Below are 20,731 nucleotides of genomic sequence, written 5' to 3' on the forward strand. Positions count from 1 at the left end.
TTATTTTTTTAATATAAATTGAGAGTGGGGGATTTGAACCATGAACTCTTGGTTTTTAGCATATAAAGATGTCAATTGAGTTAAATTCATTACCTTAAATGTTAGAATATCACCTTTATTATTTGATTAAAAAAATCTCATAAATCATCTATATGAGTGGTTAAACTTCTACTTTTAAATCAGATAGAGATTAAATTCTAACTTTATGTAAAATTATAAAGACTAAATTTTAAATTTTAACTAAAAATAAATATTTTAAAACATTTTTTATTCCAAAACATACGTAAACAGCAACTACTCACTCTAGTACGGAATCCGAATATCAGGCGCTTGCCCATGCTTCGGCTGAAATCTCTTGGATCTGATAACTTCTTCATGAAATTGGTTTTCAACTTTCAGCCATACACATTCTATGGTGTAATAATATTGGTGAGTGTCCTCATCTCTAATCCGGTATTTCATGTCAAAACAAAGATTGACGTCCACTATGTGCGCTATCAAGTACTCAATAAGCATTTGGAGGTTTGTTATGTTTACAAGGATGAGCAGTTTGCTGATTGCCTCATCAAATCTCTCGCATATCCTCAACATTCTTATCTTAGAACCAAACTCGGCCTAGTCGATCTAACCCCTCTTTAAGGGGGGATATCAAGGATGATGAGAAAACTGATGACAAAGCAGTCAAACAATGACTCAGATAGATTGACTATGACTTGTACGCTGATATGGACAGAAGAGTATGGAATTATTCTCCCTAACATTCCATTATTAACTCATCAATAGAATTCATACTCATGTATATTTGTTATACTTTTATTCCTTCTTCTCCGGTATAAATGTAAACATCTCAAGCATTCTTTATTATTGAGAAATACAAAAATACAGAAACCCTGATAGAGGAATTCCTCAATTGCTCGTCTTCATTATTTGTTACCTATGTGTTTTATAATCCTTGCCAGTTTCACTCTTTTTAAATTTGTCATTTATTTCAAAACTATCTCCAATCTTTTAAAAATAATAATACTGTTACATGTGATTTTTGGGCTAAAGAATAGAAGTGACATAACGAAGAAGATGAAGCTATTGAGCCAAGAAAACGATAGTAAATAAAAAAAAAAAATCCAATTGGGCTAGGAGGATGAGATGGGCTTAAGGAAAATGACTAGTTCGATTTTGAGCTAAAGTAGCCCGATCAACCTTGGCTTTGACAAGGATGAGGTAGATGCCAACCCTCTCATTGGTTATTAAAGCGTACTACGACTTATTTGAGCCTTAACAAGAGGATAGTTTGGGTCAAAAGCCCAAACTAACCTCCTCGGCCAAGGATGAGGTTGGGGTCGAGCCTCCAAAATTAATGAATAATGATGCCCTGGCCTATTTGGTGTGGGAGTTAACCTAATATGACTTGGAAACTCTAAGATGGATGCCCTAGGTCAGGATTTTACTATAAATACATCATTACGACTTCAGAGGAATAAAGTCCATTCCAATACTCAAACTCTTTACTTGTTCCATAGTTACATTTTCTAACTCAAACATCTGTAGCCTGGGTGGCAAGCATCACATGGGTTTGCATATATTTATATTTTGTAAGTCACGTGCTTCCCAAAATTATAAATTTTCGTTGTGACATGAAGCTCATGTCCGTTTTACCTGTACAGAATTTGGCATCAATAAATATTTTTTGGGAACTTTTACTAATATTTTGAAACTACTCTTAAAGTTTAAGTCCGTTATACTTTTGAATAGGAATCGAGATTTATGGAATGGGTGTGTGACAATAATCTGGAATGATGTGCTATTGTTGAGTCTCAATTTTTCTTCTAAATTATTTTTACATCGTTTGTCTCAATTTTCATTGATTATTTTAACAAACTTCAATTATAAGAATAATTATGAAACATTTATGAAATATCAAGAAAATATTATAACGGTCTGAAATAATATGTTAGATATTTATTATAAAAATAGAAAAATATTTTTATCGTCTTCAATTTAAAAACTGTGATTCACTAAATTCCACAACATTAATATTGGGGAATCTTAATAGATCGAAGTGATGAAATATCTGAACTATACAATATCCTTGCTTTGTGTAGGTTTGAAATTACAAAATAAGTTAATGATAAATATGTTTCTCAAAAAATAATTTTTAAATATAAAAAAATTTAAATTTAAATTTAAATTTTATAACAAAAAAATTCTTAAAGTACACACTCTTAAAACTTTTTACTATAAAGTTTAAATATTTTAGAAATTTTCTATTTATAAGAATTTTTGATAGTCTATCTATCTTTCATATATATATATATAATAATTTTATTTAGAAGATAAACTTTCATGCATCATTGTTTTAAGATCATCACGTAATGTTCTCCATAAAGTTATTTACAAATTACAACTACTTCATTGGTTATAATTTCAAAAAAGAATACACACAAGACTCGTGTGAAGAAACTCTTTTATTTATTTATTTATTTATTTTTATTTTTATTTCCGTGAGGAAATTTGTAATTACCAACTCAATTAGATCAGATAAATAAATAATAATAGTAATCAAAAACGTAATTTGATATTAAAAAAAAATAGAAAAAAAGAACATACAGTATGAAAACAGACTATACATATTTAATATTCGTGTCTTTAATTCTTTATAGATCATGAAAATAGGGTATTTGACAAAATTTTCTATTTATATTTCTCTTATTTTGTTAAAAGCTGTTAATTACAAATCTTAAATTTTGGAACTGTCTAAAAAGAAATTATTATTGGTGGTTGTTATTTACAACATTACATACATCACATACCACATATATGAAAGAAAAAAAAATTGAAATACATTTTTTAATAATTAAAGAAAATGTATTAAGATGAGTGCAATCTACCTTCAAATATTTTTCTTTATTTATTAATAAAGGAGAAAATACAAAATGTCCTATAACCAAGAAAATGTTAAAATATCAAATTGATCTATAAATCGTAAAGGACAACCATATATTTGAAGAATGCAAAACTATTTAATTTTAAGTTTCAATTAGTCCATACAATTTTATTGAACTCACGAACCATTCCTTTTATAAATTGAAATATTTAATGTATGCAACGATGGTAGGGTAAAATTCCCAATTGCTAATGCTACCACATTAAAATTCACTAGTTTCCTTTTTTTTTTTCTTTTTCCCAAAGGTCTTTTATTCCGTCTTTTAACATTATATTACCGTCATATTTTTCGGTTGATCATTTATTTAAAAAATATCTTTAATCTTTCAAAAATTATAGTATTTATCTTTAATATTCAATAAACATTTCAAACCTATTTTAGGATAGAAATCTTCATTAGAAAAAAAAAAAGTACACTCGACATTTTTGTTCAATATTCTAACGCTTTATCTACCTCAAAGACAAGAATAATATCATAAGTTGTGAAATAATTGAAGTATTTTTAAAAGGAATGACAAACATTTAGCCATATTCTTGTAATTCTAAGTATTTGTAGCAACATGAATGATATAGGAATTTTAGTTCAAAATTATGGATCAATCAAATAAAAATAAAATCTAACCTACAAGGACCAACTTATTTTTAAGCTATGAGAGTGTGGTTGTTTGGACCCTCAATTTCAAGCGAGTTCACTCTATATTTGAGCTCTCATTATACTAGTTGACATTTACAATTATTATAACTTACGGTTAACTATAGTATCAGCTATTTCAAATCCCTATTTATTACAGTATTTACTATTTTCTATTCATTCCTCTTTATTACAATATTTACCATTTCTTATATGACTAAAATAGTTTGTATTATAGGACTATTATAGTTCAAAGTAAACTAATCCATGCAATAAACAGAAACTATTATAACCAATCTAGTGCTCCAAAACCTTTAGGGTGGTTTGGGGTAAAGACTATCAGAAGACTATAATAATCACCTCTTAAGTACTATTTCAAAACTCCCCAATTAGCTATAGTAAATATTATGTCAAAACCCTATTTGCTACAATTTTTACTATTCTACATTCATCATTTTTTTATTCTTTGCTACAATGTTTACTATTTTCTTCTCAAGCTAAAATAGTTTATACCTCAAATACATGCTATTATAACCCAAACTAAAATCATCTACACAACACAAATTATTATAACTCAACTACAATAACCAACTCCTTGTTCCAATCCCCTTCCCCTTAGAGGTTGTTTGGGCACCCATTAGAAGTTGGTGGAGTGAGTTATTATAATCTATTCCACGTTTAGGACACCAAATAAAATAATGATATACAATTATTGCTAACCTACAATTAAATTAAGTATAGTAAATACTATTCCAAAATCTTTTTTATTACAACATTTACTATTTGTTAAGTATTTTTTATTTTTCACTCATCCGTTCTTTTATTCTTGCTATTGTGTTTACTATTGTCTAATCAAACAAAAATAGTTTACACTTCAAACATAAACTTTTATAATCCAAATTAAAATAATGTTCATTTTAAATACTGACTATTATAATTTAAGGAGTATAATAATTATTAATTATAATAACCAACTCAATACCAAAACTCTTTTTAAGTATTAAATCGGTAATATGCCGTTTTTTTAATAAAGAATCCCTTTTTACTTTAATTTTTTTCCAAATGAAAATCGTTAATTTCGTTATAAAGCCTTGGAAATTGGAATAAAGAAGAAAAAAAAAAAAGAGAAAAGAAAGCCTCAGCCGTGGGGACCACACTCCCATGTGAAATACTCCACCCAAAGTTTGGCCTGGGGCCCAGCTATAAGAACAGATGTCCAGTTGTCCAGTCCAATACCCACGAAATTATTTGTTTATTTATTTTGTTTTTATTATTAAAAAAGAAAAAAAGAAAAAAACTGGGAATAATAAAATCGCCCACGGGAAGAGATATGGAGTACGTGGAATTGAGATGAGCTGTGTCAGTGTGGTATTCTTAGTACGTGGCAATTTTCTTTTCACCCTGCCTTCAAACTGTCAGACAAAACGGCTCTCTATTTTTTCCTTTTTATTTTTTATTAAAAATATTTCAATATTTTATTTTATTTCTATTTTATCGCCGCAGCCCATAGCTTTTCTATTAATACCGTTTCCCTCTACAACTTGGATCTAAACCCTAACCCCACTGCCCTTCTCTTGCTTACGTTTTTAAACCTTCTCTTCGTTTTTTTCTTAAATTTCTTAAATGCCCTTCCATTTTCGCACTTTCACAGTTTTGGTTATACCTCGTAGGAAATGGAAAAAAATAAAATAAAATAAAAATAATAATTAAAACAATTGGAGAAAATACTTTTTTTGTACGTTTTTTGGTGGTTTCCGTTTAGTTTGAAGTTTCAAAAGGTTAACCTTCCAATTTTCAAGTATTGAGTTTTGGGTCGTTTTTATTTAGTTTAAAATTTTAAAATGTTATAATTTAATCTTAATGTTATAAAATATTACAATATTATTTGATAATTATTTAGATCTTTTTTATAATCATTTTATTTTTTATTTTTATTTTTTAAAAATTAAGTTTATAAACACTATTTCCATCTCCAAATTTCTTCCTTTGTTATTTACTTTCATCAATAATTTAAAAGGCAAGCTAAATTTAAGAACTAAAAAAAGTAACTTTTAATTGGTTGTTTTTGTTTTGGAAATTTGGCTAAGAATTCAATTATCATACTTTAAGAAATATGCAAATTATTGTAAGATATGAGGAGGAAATAAATTTAATTTTCAAAAATCAATAATTAAAAATGAAAGGGTTAGTCAATGAAACCTACAATTTTGCTCTTGAAATTTTAATTTTGTATCAATTTGGTCATTCAATTTTATGATTTGTGCTTTTAATCTTGATTTTTCACTAAATAGACATTTTTTTGCTTTAGTATTAATGCTTATTAATTAATTTAAAAGAATTATAATGAATTAAATTCCAATATTTTCATTATTATTAAAATTAATTTAAAATTTCACTTTAGAGTTAATTTAACACAAAACTAATTGGTAATTTCACTCTTTTATTGAACTTTGTTTAAGTTTATTAGTATAATTTTATTTGCAAACATACCATACTTTTCCATCTTCGTTCTGGTCCTATATTTGAAATATTTTGTTTTATTATGTTTTTTTTGAATTAGGGTGTAATGGACTTGTTCCTTATATATAGTTTGACAAAGAAGGTATGTTTTTCTTCCTTTTATATATATATATATATATATATATTGCATTAATGCATCTAGACTCTCTATTTAAATTGACTTGGCATGATTTATTAGGGTTTATTTTCTCAATATACGATCGTAAGTAACATCACAATTAGGGTTAGCAAAATTTTCTACGGAAAATTTTCGATTTGACCGGAGATGGGGTCAAACCGGGGATCTCTTTAGGGTCCTTGAATCGGGGATGGGACACGGATGGGGAGGGTGTCCCCGATCCCGCTCTGATTAAGTTTTTAAATATTTTTTCTATATATATAATTAGATTTTTACATATTTTCTCTCTCTATGAATATATATTAGGTATTTAACTTTTTACATTTAGCTTGTTTTTAATTTAGCTCAATATAAACCCAACTAAAATGTCCTAACCCAAACCAAAGATAGTTTTACAAAAAAAAAAATGTTTTTAAAAAAATCCCCATAGGAAAATAAAAGGGAAAACGCCCGTTTCTCCGATGGGGAATCCCGTACCCGTCCCTGCCTTGAAATGGCGGGGATGGGGACCATCTCCATCCCGTTTCGATCTCGTTGCCAACCCTAATCACAACGGTGAAAATCTCCAAAAGTGAATTATTTTTTTTAGTAACCCAACTTTAGAAAATTCTCAAACTTATAACATTCATTCATGAATGACTTTTTCAAACATTGAATACAATATTCATTATTCAATCTGTTACTAAATTCAAATTACGAACGTAAGGTAGAAGGGAAAATTCGTCGAATTATAATTAATTAATATTTCGTGTATAAATCGTGTCTTTCTAATAAGGTTTTCAGTTTCATTCCAAACAATATCAAAGTTAATTACTAATAAACAATTTGCTAATTTAATTATAGTGACTACAGAATCTTCCATTCGCCTCACTTCCACCGGAGAAAAAAAACCTATTTTTATTTTACTTTTATTTAATTCGATGAAATACAAAAAAAAAAAAAAAATCTTATTTTATTCTTAAAATTTGAATTTTATTCTATTTTAGTGCTCAAAGTTTTAGTAACGTTCGATTTAGTCTTGCTATTACAATTTTGTTAAAACTTAAATGAAAATGTAAGATGACATATATATTTGTGTTGAGTAAGATGAACATGAAGTAAAATGTCAACTATCATTGTGTCAAAATAATGAACGATCAAAATTTTGAATGAAAAATAACTTTTAAACTTGTCCCATTCAAAATCACGAATAATATTAAAATCGTAAATTTTTTTGAGCATGGTAACTTATTTGATAGTTTAGTTATTCAAAAATACAAGTCGTCTGATCATTTTGTTAAAAAAGATTAATAAAATTTTGATAACAAAGACTAAAGTAAGGAAATTTTAAAAGTTTAAGAACTAAAATAGACATTTTTAAAAGTTGAAAGACAAAAAAGAATAATATTCAAAATTCAGGTCGAAAATAGGATTTAGACTAAATAAAAATTTATACAAGCGTAGGGGCATATTTGCAAAGCGTGAAAATATCGCGATAAATTCGGCCTGGTCCTTACTATAAATACATAGCTTGAGTAAAGCTAGGTTTGCCAATTTGAAGAGCCAAACACGGCTTGAAAGAAAAACCCTCTCTTCTTCCTTCCTTCTTCTTCTCTCTATTTCTTCTGACTTTATCTTCAATGGCGGTTTCTTCTAGAAAATCAAGCGGGCCAGTTCTGAGGTCTCTCTCACCTTCTGGGAGGTTCTATGGCTCCTATTCTTCTTCTTCATCTTCTTCTTCCTCATCTGCCTTTGCCTCTTCCTCGTCAAGCTTTTCCACCAGAAACCCTACTTCGTTTTTCCGTAGATCTGTGTCGCCTTCTCGTGTTAATCTGCAGGGATCTTCTTCTCCGTCAGCGTCGTCAGTGAGTTTTTCACTGGACCGGTCTATTTCTCCGAATCGGCCTATCTCTGTTTTGTCTCGTACCAGTGGGAATCATCAAGTAGTGAAGAAACAGAGCAACCAGAAGAGGACATGCATGTGCTCCCCAACCACGCATCCTGGTTCGTTCCGGTGTAGTCTCCACAAAGGCGTTCAGTCGCAGCCTTCAACTCCTTACTCGTCCAATCGGCTCAACGCGCGGAGATCGGCGATGACGAATTCTCTGGTTCGAATCGGAGGAGTTGAAGGCGATTTAGTGAGGCGAGCTTTGGCTTCTCTCATCCGACCTTCGTCTCATAGTCAAAGACGCCGAGCGGATTTCTGTCCAAGACCTAGCCGGCTTTCAATCATGTCGAAAGCCGATGATCTGTGATGAAGATTTTGGTACGTTGGCCAATAACCTCTGGTTTATTAATCTTTTTACCTCTTCTCTGAGTTTTCAACGACGAAGACGGCGGATTCCAACCACAGGTTCAACGGCAGGGATATAGAGTTGGAGACGAAGCTTAAATCGGATCTGATTGCCTATACACTACACCTCGCTTCCCGGAGTTGAACTAGAGAACCTATATAACTTTTGTGTATATACAGAAAATATATATATGGAACATAAATACAGTTTCCGCGATATTGATAACAATTCGTGGAGCTTTTGAACTTTAATTTTTTCACCAATTTCAAAATCAAACATAATTCAAACCCTAATTCGTCCTTATTTCTAACTGTACAGGACTTCTAATTTCAAAAGACATGATTCAAAATTATTTGCGTCTGGTAATCGGTGAAATCAGTTCATTGTTGTTATGTTTGTTCCACTCGCTTCGTAATGCTTCCAGAACAACATACGTTTTTGTTATTTGGTTCGGCGTTCGTTCATCTCCGTCCGTCGTCAGCCGTTATTTGTTTCATCAAGTGGATTTCTCTAAGGTAAAGTGATTTCCATCTTTCTGCTTCGTATTTTCCCCTGTTTGTGTTCAAATTCTTTGATTAGTTCTTCGTAATTTCTGTTTGTTCTGTATACAGATATGCAATTGCAGGTTGAAATGGAAGTCATCTGATATCTGAACTTTGAATTTTGTGATCTGGAAGTAGGATTAATGGTAGGGGGGAAACTTCGGAGGAAGTTATGAACGAACAAGGACAGTTAATGGAATTCTCGTCACAGACTGAACAGTTTTAATTCAAATTAATTGGGATCAAATGCTGGAGTTTAAAAATAATTAAGTAAATAAAATAAGAGTTGAAGATTGATGAAGCCAGTGGAATTAGATGGGGTTGACCTACTAAAGTCCTAAATCGGTGGAAGGAACCGACTTCTATTTGGCCTATGTTCATTAAAAAAAAATAGGGATAATTGACAAATTGAGATTATGAATGCGGCTTTTCAATTGAAGAATGCCCCTTTGAAGAGATGAAGGGCTGCCTATAACCTTTTCGGAGAGGGAAATTATTATTAAGAAATGAACATTAATGGCTAAACTTGAAAATTTGGGTAAATCATTAATTTGGTTTCTATGGAGTGGGCTTAGTTGAATTCATCCTGGTGTTATGATTTCAATTTGAGATGTTCTGGTTCGATCTCCTAAAGCCCTATCAAGTTGGAGCTAGGTTGTTTCTTAGTTCAACAATCTTGTTGTCTTCAACTTTTGACTTTTGACTTTCTGGCGATTTGAAGTCATAACCATTGGAGTGACATTTGAATGTTTACACACTCTTGGACGAGAGATTTGAACTTCTGATTTTATATCTCTAATGATTCTTAAAACAAAATAGGGAAAGGCCTAATTGGCAAAAAAAGGGGTAATGAACACAAAGTTGTTGCGTGGGGAAAATTGGTACTCAACTTTGAAAGAGGAGGTAGAAGAGAAAGATGGGACTCTAAAAGAACTACGAGCTTCGGTATGATAAAGATGTCAGTTCTTTCCGACTCAGGAAAAAGAGAAGGATAAGATGACAGTGGGAGTGAAAATGAGTGGGCGATGTGGCCGTCTTCTATTCTCCCAAACCCATCATTATTATCGTTAATCTTTTTTTTTTTCATTTTCAATAATGCCTCTTTCACTCGTTTTCTTTACGTTCTCCTTTCTTCTTATCTTTTCAAACTAATAAACAATTAATATGTATGGTATAGTTAGGCAAATATTGGTCATCTATCAATCCTTCCGCTCACACTGTCGTCTTCTCAGTTTTTTTCCCCCTAAATTTAAAAGTTTAAAAGGGTATTTTTGGAATGGAAGTTTAAGTTGGAAGACACTTTTTACAATTTAGTCCTTCTCATCATGCATTCAGGTTCAAAATGTTTTGGGATGTCAATGTATTAGAGAGCACAGAACATTATAAGCTCCATTATTATTGTTAATTTTGTTTAATGTGATGTTTTATATAATATTTGGAGATTATGGCGATATGGAGCATAACATTTTCTTTAGAAAAAAATATTTTAAGTACGAGACCTAATAAAACAAATGTAGTCTCATTTCATAACCTACATTATTTTAAGAATAGGTTAAAAAATGATTAATTTATTTTTTATTATTTTAAACAGAAAAATTATTTTAGAAAACAAAAATAATTAGAAATATTTACAAATAATAAATATGCTGTGATAAAAAAAATTACCTTAACGTATTCTAAAAAAACTATAGATACATTTTGAGAGGTTATGCATCAAATATTAAAAGTAAATAAAATGGTGGGAAGAGAAAATGTGTTTATTTATTTGTTTAAATATGGATGTACGAAGTCGCATGGTTCTGAATAAACTTAATTAATATACGGAACCATAGAAAGGTATGGTTGATATTTTTCAAGTTAGTTGATTTTGTATTGTATTAGGTGGGAAGAGAAGTGAAGGACCACAGAGTTCACCGATTTCTATGACCATTTTTTTTTACACCATTTTCTTGCGTTTGTTTGGAACTCCAAATGCAATGGCTTGAAGAGATGGATCGAATTTACGTGGAGGTTTATACCTCACTTTCAATGTAATATAAAATTGTCAATACCGATGGAATGGGAAATTTGTAAGATTGACAGTGGGTTAATACTTCTGATTTTAATTTGGTTTCCTTTTAACTTAGGATTTTCTACCTAAAATGCTTAAAAAAAATAGACACGTATTATATGTCTTGAACATTTACCTTCTTATTTTTATTAATATTAGTGGTTATTTATAATTTACTTCTTACATACGTTATATATATATATATATTCACGTATACTTTCTCTCTCACCCATATTCTTTCTCCTCTATAATTTATATTCATTTCTTCCTCTTTTCCCTCTATTCTTCTTCCTCTCTATCTCTTTTCTTCTTCCGACGATGTAAGTTGCAGGCGGTAGACACGACATGAAACGAATTGATGGTTCAACACGAGATAACATGAACGATTTGAGATGAATTGATGACGTGGATGATGTGGGGCGAATCTAATGGAGGGAGCAGATTCAGTTGACAGTACGACATGGTGAGCAAATACGGTCGACGACGATGGGGAAAGATCCATGGTGGTCATGGCTAAAGAAGAAGAGATGAAGATGGAGGGTTATGTATTATAAACCGAAGGATCTTTATTTTTTTTTTATTTTATTTTTTTATATATACTGTGTTATATATGTAATTTTTTTAACTTTGGTAGAAAATTCGATATATATTGTGTTGTATGTATTCGTCTATTTGATAGAAACGATTATTTTTTTTTTTATTTAGACTTATTGTGTTATGATATATATTGTTATTTCATATATTGGTTAGAATATTTTCAAATACTTAACAAAATGTTTTAAGATAAATTTAAAACAATCTGTCGAAATGTTCTAAGTTATATTTAAAATAACTATCAATAAATTGATATGTGAAAAAAAATTCATTAAATACATTTTTTTTTCAATTTCTCCAATTGATAAATGATAGTATTTTTCTCTCTTCATTATTGAAAGAGCTTTGAAAATAGGAAAAAAAATATATAAAACGAATATAAATAAATATAAAAAAGGGTTACTGTCCAAAAATAACACTAAAAGATCCTTTAGAAAAATATCAAAGACATTTATGAAAATATATGACCAAACTCCATGCAAAAAGTACCATGGAGTTAGCATTTGGAGAAAGAAAAGATGGTTTTAATTTTGTATTTCTCCATTTCTACCACTCTAAACCCCACAAAAACTCCAAAATCATTGCATTTTGACCTCAAATTGGTTACAATTTTTCTCTGATTCTCTTGCATCCAACAAATCATTTGAATTTTGTTCTTTTATGTATTGTCAACCTTTTTCAACGAACAAATGTCTAATAGACTTATCAAAATTTCAATAATTTCTAATTAGTTCATAAACTTTAAAATTGATTAATAGTCTCGAGGAATGGGGACGAGTCCATACCTCGAGAACATCCATCTCCATCTATGTGAAAGTCTTATCTTCAACCCTTTCTTATATGTATGGATCTCCTTCTCCATACATTGACCCTTCATTTCATTTTATTTCTAAGTTTCCTTTTTAGTACCAAACTTCCCCAGCAAAAAAAAAAAAAAAACCCACCGAATCTCAATCGTTTGTCCAACATTCAATCCACTATTATGGGACCAAAAAAAAAAATGGAACTAAAAAATTAAAAATTAAAAATTAAAAATCATGGGGCTCACTGAAATCTGTTTGGATGCTGAGAAAACCAAACTTTCTTTGATGGAAAATCTGTCCCATCATCATCTTCATGTGATCCAACTTGTTGCATTTTTAGCCACTAACTCCCTTCTTTAATCAAATATCATGTGATGATGTTGATGCATTAATCTCCCTTTTTTTTGTGTTTCTTTTCCTTTAAATTTATATTTAATATGTTTTGTTTGCTTGTTTTGAATTAAAAAACAAGGGGCTAAAATTGGGTTTGGTAAATCCCTTCTTTTGAATTAATTATTTGTGGTCACAAAGGATTTGGAGTTTACTTTGGATTTAATTAACATAAATATAATTTAAATGTATGTCATGACAGGACTGAATTAAAACTTTATTATTTTAATTATGTTTAGGCAAACGTTTATTATGAATTCCTTCTCTTTATTCATTTTATTATTTATTAGGATCAATTTGTACCCTAAACAAAACTCAGAAATAGCCCATAGCCACCCCACTTGACATATTTGCCTTTTGGAGTATTGTTTTAGTGGAAAATCTTTTTTTTTTTTTTTAATAATTTTATTCCTACCATGAAAAAACCTATACACATTCAATCTTCATCTTAGTTTTTTTTTTTCTTCTTAAGACAATAAATTTTGATTGAAATATTATACTAGTCCTTATATTTTGAGGTTTGTTCAATTTTAGTCAATATACTTTCAATCAATCTTAAATTTAGTCTCTCAAAATTCATTTTTATCAAATTTGATTAAATAACAACAATAATTTTCATGTAAAGTACAATATGTGAATATGTTTCAAAATTTATAGCAAAAATGTCAATATATATATATAATCAATAATAAATTAGCATGAGAACTAATTTAATATCGATTGAAAATATGTAGACTAAAAAAAGACAATTAAAAATATAATGATTAAAATTGAATAAATTTCAAAGTTTAGGGTGAAAATGGTATTTTTGAACTTAAGTTAAGCGTAAAATTTTAGCGCAAGGAGAAAAAGTTTCATGTTCCTTTTGTCTTTCATTTGAATTCTCAATGAAAAGTTTTGGGCTTTAATTATCCGCATTTTCAGTGGGCCTTTAATTGTGTGATCTAATTTTTAAACCCACTCTTATAGTCCAAGTCATTCAAAAAGGCTTTGAACCTTGAAACTGGAGTATGAGACAGAAAAATAGCCAAAATGATGAACTAAAATGGATCACAAAAATTTACTTATAAATATTAATGCTGTCACCTCTTTAGATATTAGCTTTAATCCGCGACAAAAATTCACAAAAAAAAACCATACTATAACTTGTAGGATTGTTTTAAAATATATATATGAAAAAAAAAAATTTGACCAACTTAATTACAAATATAGTAAAATGTGATTGATAGTGAGACATCTATGAGTGTCTATCTATCCGTATTTGTCACAATGAACAATAATATTTTGCTATATTTAAAAATATTTTCAGTAGCTTTCTAATTTAAAACAATTACTCTAACTTGTATGAATAAGCTAACCTAGCAAATCAAAGATCTGAATCTTCTAATTCGAAATCGCAAAACTAAAAACAAACATATTTGAACAATTAGCTTGTACAAAACTTCAATAGACAACTTTCTTTTAGTTGCATTGGCATTCAAATCAAATGCACACATCATGTAAAATTAAAACAAACCCCTCCCCAAAAATAATAATAATAATAATAATTCAAGTTGGCTTCATGTCATAAAACAATGAAACCCACAAGGAATGATAATCATCATCCGTTTCCATTCTTTCCCTATTACACCGACAGCAAATTCTTGGGCTTCCATCTCTTCCATCTAACGGCCCAGATACTCTTGGGCTCCGGCTCGGCGGAATCAGCTTCATCATTCTCCCTTGTGGCGGCCCATTCACCTTTGGGCTTTTACTCAAGGCCCAATCCGATACTCTCCCATCTAAAGGCCCAGATGTTCTTGGGCTTCTAGGAAACATAGGCGGCCTCTCTTTTCTATCCAACGGCCCAGATAACTTCAAGCTCTTACTACTCATCACGAACTTCTCGTGCGTTCTCCCATCCAACGGCCCGGAAAGCGACACGTGTTTACTCCGTCGTTTGGGCGGGGGCTTGACGACCTCCTTAACCTTGACCTCGTCCAGGGTCGGCGGCTCAGGGGAGATAACCGCCGTGTCTTCCCGGAAAACCCCCTTATCGGGCCTGGCGGTGGGCAAAATTAGCTTGCGGAGGCAGTTTCTGAGGCAGATTTTGGTCTTGGTGAAGGCGGAAAGGAGGGGATTGTTGAGAGTGGGTTGTTGGTGGGTGTGGGATTTGGCGAGTTTGAGAATCTCGAGGCGGTGTTTGGCGATGGAGATGCCGATTTTTTGAAGAAAATGGTGGTTGAAACGAGGAATGTCGTCGGGCTTAAGGGCATTTCGGGCAAAAAGAAGGCCGTATTCGTAGGTGTGAAGTGGGTCGAGGCCGGTTCTTGAGAGCCAGGAGAACCAGTCCATTGAAGGAGCTTGATCAAAGCTTTAACAATGCTTTTACAGTTTAGAGATTGTGACATATATAGTGAGAGAGGGAAAAAAGAACAGACGGAAATTAATTAATATTGAAAAAAAAAATTTAAAAAGCAAAATACTTTTTATTTTCTTAATTTGGTCATTGAATTTTAAAATGTTACGTATTTTCTAGATTTTAAGATTTATATTTTTTAATTTTTTCACTAAATATTTATTTTTTAGTATTAATATCTATTAATTAATTTTAAAAAATTTAACGAATTGTAATTAATTAAGTTTCATGGTTTCACATCACGATTAAAATTTAATTTACAATTTCATTTCATAATTATTTTAAGTTAATTGATCGACATTAATGTTAAAAAAAAAAGTGAGTATTTAATGAAAATCTGATACTAAAAGTGTAAATTTTGAAATTTAAGGACCAAATTGAAACAAAATTCAAATCTCAAAAGTAAAATTGTAACATTTTAAAATTAAGGGACTAAATTGAAATCCAACTCAAAACTTAATGATTAAAAGTATAATACTTTGAAACCTAGGGTTCAAAAAGATATTCATTTTCAAGTAAAAAGAAAAATATAGTGTCAATCCAAGCATTGTTTCTATTTAGTTCTTGAACTTTCAAAATTACAAATTTAGCTTCAACTTTGAATTTTTTTTGAAATCCATAGATCTACTAAACACAAAACCAAAAGTTCATAAATTATTAGATATAAATTTAAAATTTACGTATAATAAATTTCCAAACTTTCAAATTCAACCCATCTTTAAAATTTTTAAATTTATCTAAAACCTATTAAAAACAAAATTGAGAATTAGGTCATTATCAGACACTTTTACCAACTAAATTTATGATTTAACTTTAAAAATAAAAGATCAAATTAACATTATATTTATACTCTTATAATCTCATTTTAGGTAGGTTTGATAATGGAAATTTTTGTTAAAATGACCATAGTTGAACGGTAAATAATATGTAGTAACAAATTGGTAACATTTATTGGACCACTAGCAAAATTTTATTAGATGTGAGTGAGGGATAGAGAAGTTATGTGGTGTATAGATCTGTTGCTTTCGGTATGGATGAATTATTTTATGTTAATTTTGGAAGTTTATGGAACATGAGAATGACAATTATGCCCCTCTCATAAATAATTTCTCTGGGACCCACTAGAAAAATTGTTTTAAATGGTAAAATTAATTAAAATATTTTTAAATATAGTGATAGAAGATAATAATAGTCTATGAATATGGACGTATATTTATAAATATTTTTTTTTTTTTGTATATCTAAAAATAGTCCAAATATATACTTAAAGTCTTATTTTTATTTTTAAATTAATTATTTAATAGCAATTTTGTTTGTTTTTGTTTACTTAGAAAATGATGCCATGAAAAAGAAAACTTCAAAACATTACAAGACCCACTTGTACATATGAGTGCCTAATCAAATCTATCTTAAAAGTGGCTTCTTTTTCAAATATTCAAATAACCTTTTTAGTTTGCTTATTCATAATTAGTTTATTTTTTAACCTTTTATTAATGGTGACAAATAGCTTTGTTTATAAATTTGCCTTAATCTTACATCATATTAAATAAGATTGAATAAAGATTCAAATCTAAAATTCAAAGATGGTTGAACTATGTTAGAGTAAGTCGAGTTACTTTTTAATTTAAGAGCAAATTTTAAAAACCACCCTTAAAAGAATGATAGTAGTTATATTTGTAATTATACCCTCAAACTTCGATCGTAAAAACAGAACTCTCAAATGGATCCTCAAACTTAGCAGAAATTATAACAATTACATAAGTAACCTAAAGGTTAAATTTTTATCATTTCGGGATCAAATTCGTATGTAACTGCAATTATCGCCATATTTAGATAGTGATTTTAGAGAACATGGGTCGGAGCGGTGTCGTCCAATCAGAAGAGAGAGAGATGGGTATGAGTTTGGGGGCATTAGGGGCTAAGTCAATAAGTAGTTTTTTTGGTAGGGTAGGGGTTGCATGTGGATTGATTCACAAGAAAGGAATGGGTTGGATGTGTTTAATATATTTTGGTTACAATGTAGGATGAAGTCAGAAATGTTATTATTTGGGGGATAGCAATATTCAATTAAATGCTATCCATAGTTGAGCTTTAATTTACACTCACACACAACATATGCAATAAAGACCTAACCCTTTCTAACACTCCAATACTACTAATTCAAAACCCACTTTATTTCCTACCAATGTCTTTATCTTAACTTATGGTCTAGTTATTTATTACTCAAATCAAAGTTTTCAACTACAATTGATTGCCTTTATTGTGTTCATGAAAACAAAGAGAAATTAATATACAAGTAAGACAAAACAATTTGAATATTTGATTAATTTCCTTTTTCAAATCTATTTTTTCCCATCAATTTATGCTTTGGGTAATTTCATATTGATTTAATATAGAAAAAGTTGTCCTTTTCATCCTCAAATTTTTAAGAATATGTATTTTTGCCTTTAAATTTTAAAATTGTATCTTTTTAGTTATCGAGTTTTTTAGAATAGGTGTATTTAGTTGCTGAGTTTTAAAAATGTAACCCTTTGATCTTTGAGTTTTTAAGAACATGTTTAAAAGGTCCTTAAAGTAATTTTTAGAATTAATTTAAATAATTATATAATATTTAAAATTAGAAAAATAATTTTAGAGAGAAGAGATAATTTTTAAAATTTATTTTTCTAATTTAAAATAATAATAATAAATATTTGAAAGATTTTTTAAACTTATTTTTAAAAAACTTGAGAACTCAAAAGGTATATTTTGAAAACCTAAGGACTAAATATAGCTGTTCTTCAAAATTCATAGACTAAAAAAGTGAGTTTCCCTTTAATATGGTAATAGAGCGAAAGTTCGAGTTAGGAGGGTGGGTTACATTTTGAAAACCTAAGAATTAAACATATCTGTTCTTCAAAACTCATAGACTAAAAAAGTAAGTTTCCCTTTAATATGGTAATGGAGCAAAAGTTCGAGTTAGGAGAAGTAGAATTTGAACTCCACTCCTTGTTTGGCCCAAGGAGTTCGTGGATCCCACGACTAGAAAAATCAATTTTATACGTTATTAACTTCCTACTTAGTGGATCTTAGAAGTTCATAACTCTCTAGAATTTACACCGTACTCCTTGAAGTTCACAACTCCATCCCTAATCCTAATGTCAATTTTCTTTCCAATCAATATTTGACCATTTACTTATAGGTGGAAAAGATTGTTAAATGACCAATTTGGTCTTTTGAAGATGAAACATTAGCTCAAATAATTCTTAGACATGTATGCCCAAAAAAAAAAAAATGATTTTTCTTAACCACTAAACATTGAGTTACCAATCACTTTTAGCTAATAACCAAGACAACCCCAATATGAGTAATAAATAATTTGATATTTAGAGTAAGCTGTTTTGCTTAATTACCATAACAAAAGTTACCATTTTTATCTCTTTTCTTATTTGTGTATTTCCAATTATGCAGAGCCAATCAAGGAAAATAACTTTTGGGTTGTTAGAATAATGTTAGAGATTTAATTTAATTAATACAACATTATTAAATTCAATAAACCTACAACAACATTGCTGAAATCAAGGGCTTAAATGCTACAAATGTTGGGAGGTCTTTATGGCTCTAAAATGGCTACTTTTAAATAATTTATTTCTTAATTATACACCTAGAAAAAATAAATATATTATAAAGACAAAAACAACCTAACAAACCAACCTTACATAGAGCCTTGTAATAAAGATGTAAAACCTACTACCACAAAAGCTACAAGAATATTTAGAATAATAAAGATTATCAAAATCTTTTTCATCAAAGTCAAATTAAGAGTCTCTTGGGATTGTTTAATATTATAACTTTGAATTTTAGTAGTGGAAAAGTCTATAAAATCCTCTTATAAAAATGTGGAGTATGAATAATATAGATATTTCTCCACTTGGTCACTAGATGGAAAAGTGTAAAGGTTTGTCCATAGAGGAAATTGTTAAAACTTGTCTCTTGAAATCATACCAATTTATTGTCTTAAGATTGATGTTGATTTTTTTTTCTTTTTTCTTTTTAATAAGTGGAATATGAAGATTTAAACGTCTGATTTTAGTAGAAAGAGTATACATGTCAATGACGTTTGAGCATATCTCACCTCAATTGGAAGATAAAAATAGAGGTGTTCGAAATATTCAATGACTCGAAAAGTCCAATCAACCGATTGAACTCAATTTGTATGATTTCGATTGGGTTAGGTTCAAATAAATAAAAACTGTATGGATTGAGTTAATGAGGGTCCACCCAAAATAACTACACACCAATTCGAGTTTATTATTCATTTTAAAAAGTATGTTTTGAAAAAAGAATACCTTCAATATAGATATATACATGTATTTATTTTAATTTTACTTAATTCCATGCTTTTTTAAAGATTATTTCTTATTCATCAACTATTAAAAGTAACTTTTTAAGTTTTAACACTATGAAAAGAAAATTTTCATAATATAAATTAAAATTAATTTGATTATCTTACTTGTGAAAATAATTAAATCAATCATTTTTCATATTAACATTTTACTATTTTTTAAAATAAAAATTTTAATAATGATCTCAATACCTAAAACATAATAGTTGTTTGAGTTAAAGAAACTTATAATCGTAACGATTGAGTTGAAATCTAAAAGTGTTTAAACTCAACTCAATTCACGAACAATTCCAAATAATGTCGTAGAACCATTGTCTAATTAGCAATTACATTGAAAATTTCAATGTTGTATCTAAATATAAATCTTGTAGGTTAGTGTAAGGATAAAGGAATACAATGAAAGAGAAAAAACAAGGGGGGTGAAAGAAAATTACTTGCTTTTGGCATCTAAAACAATAGATTTTAAATCAACCTACCAAATAAAAACTAATAGGAGTTTGAATTAAAGAAATCCTAATACATAATAATAGAACCATAAAATAATTGTTGTTAGGAAGATGGTGGTTGAATCATAGCCTCACTCTATGATTTTGACATTGAAAGCATGAGAACCCACTTCAATATTGCTACAAAGGTTGGGTACCATTAAATTCTGCTTTTACAATGCAATTTCATATAGCACATGCTTTGAAAAATTTTAAAAATAAAAATAAAAAATGTTGTGGAGATTGATTCTGAATACAACTAGTATTCAAAAATAAAAATAATTTTTTATTTTTTTAAAACTTTTTGAGGTGACACCACTAGATATATCTATTTTTCTTGCGGAGATACGTTCTAGATGTTATTACTATTATATAAATTTCAAAATTTATATATATATATATATATATATGATTTGAAATCATTTCTTCTACAAAATTTGAACAATTTTTCTTTAAATTCAAATTGTCAACGTAAAACTAATCATATAAAAGATTTAGTGAGAAATTTAACTATTACTTTTTCTATTACCTTTTCATAACAATGATTTAAGTTAATTGTGTTTTTTTTAAAAAACAAATATTAAATAAGGAAAAATTTTCAAC

At 29.2% G+C, this 20,731-nt stretch overlaps 2 protein-coding genes across 2 annotated transcripts; one reads left to right on the top strand and one right to left on the bottom strand.

Moving 5' to 3' along the window:
- Positions 1 to 7,729: 7,729 nt before the first annotated feature.
- On the top strand, positions 7,730 to 10,239 carry LOC120071112 (uncharacterized). Its single transcript, XM_039023172.2, has 2 exons — positions 7,730 to 8,454; positions 8,801 to 10,239. The coding sequence occupies exon 1, from the start codon at positions 7,829 to 7,831 to the stop codon at positions 8,441 to 8,443; it is 615 nt and encodes a 204-aa protein (XP_038879100.1). The 5' UTR covers positions 7,730 to 7,828; the 3' UTR covers positions 8,444 to 8,454; positions 8,801 to 10,239.
- Positions 10,240 to 14,278: 4,039 nt separating this feature from the next.
- On the bottom strand, positions 14,279 to 15,257 carry LOC120071438 (sterile alpha motif (SAM) domain protein). Its single transcript, XM_039023724.2, has one exon. The coding sequence runs from the start codon at positions 15,193 to 15,195 to the stop codon at positions 14,410 to 14,412; it is 786 nt and encodes a 261-aa protein (XP_038879652.1). The 5' UTR covers positions 15,196 to 15,257; the 3' UTR covers positions 14,279 to 14,409.
- Positions 15,258 to 20,731: the final 5,474 nt, after the last annotated feature.

The sequence above is a fragment of the Benincasa hispida genome, chromosome 2 (genome assembly GCF_027475165.1).
Source record: "Benincasa hispida cultivar pf3 chromosome 2, pf3_genome.v1.1, whole genome shotgun sequence".
Lineage (NCBI taxonomy): Eukaryota > Viridiplantae > Streptophyta > Magnoliopsida > Cucurbitales > Cucurbitaceae > Benincasa > Benincasa hispida.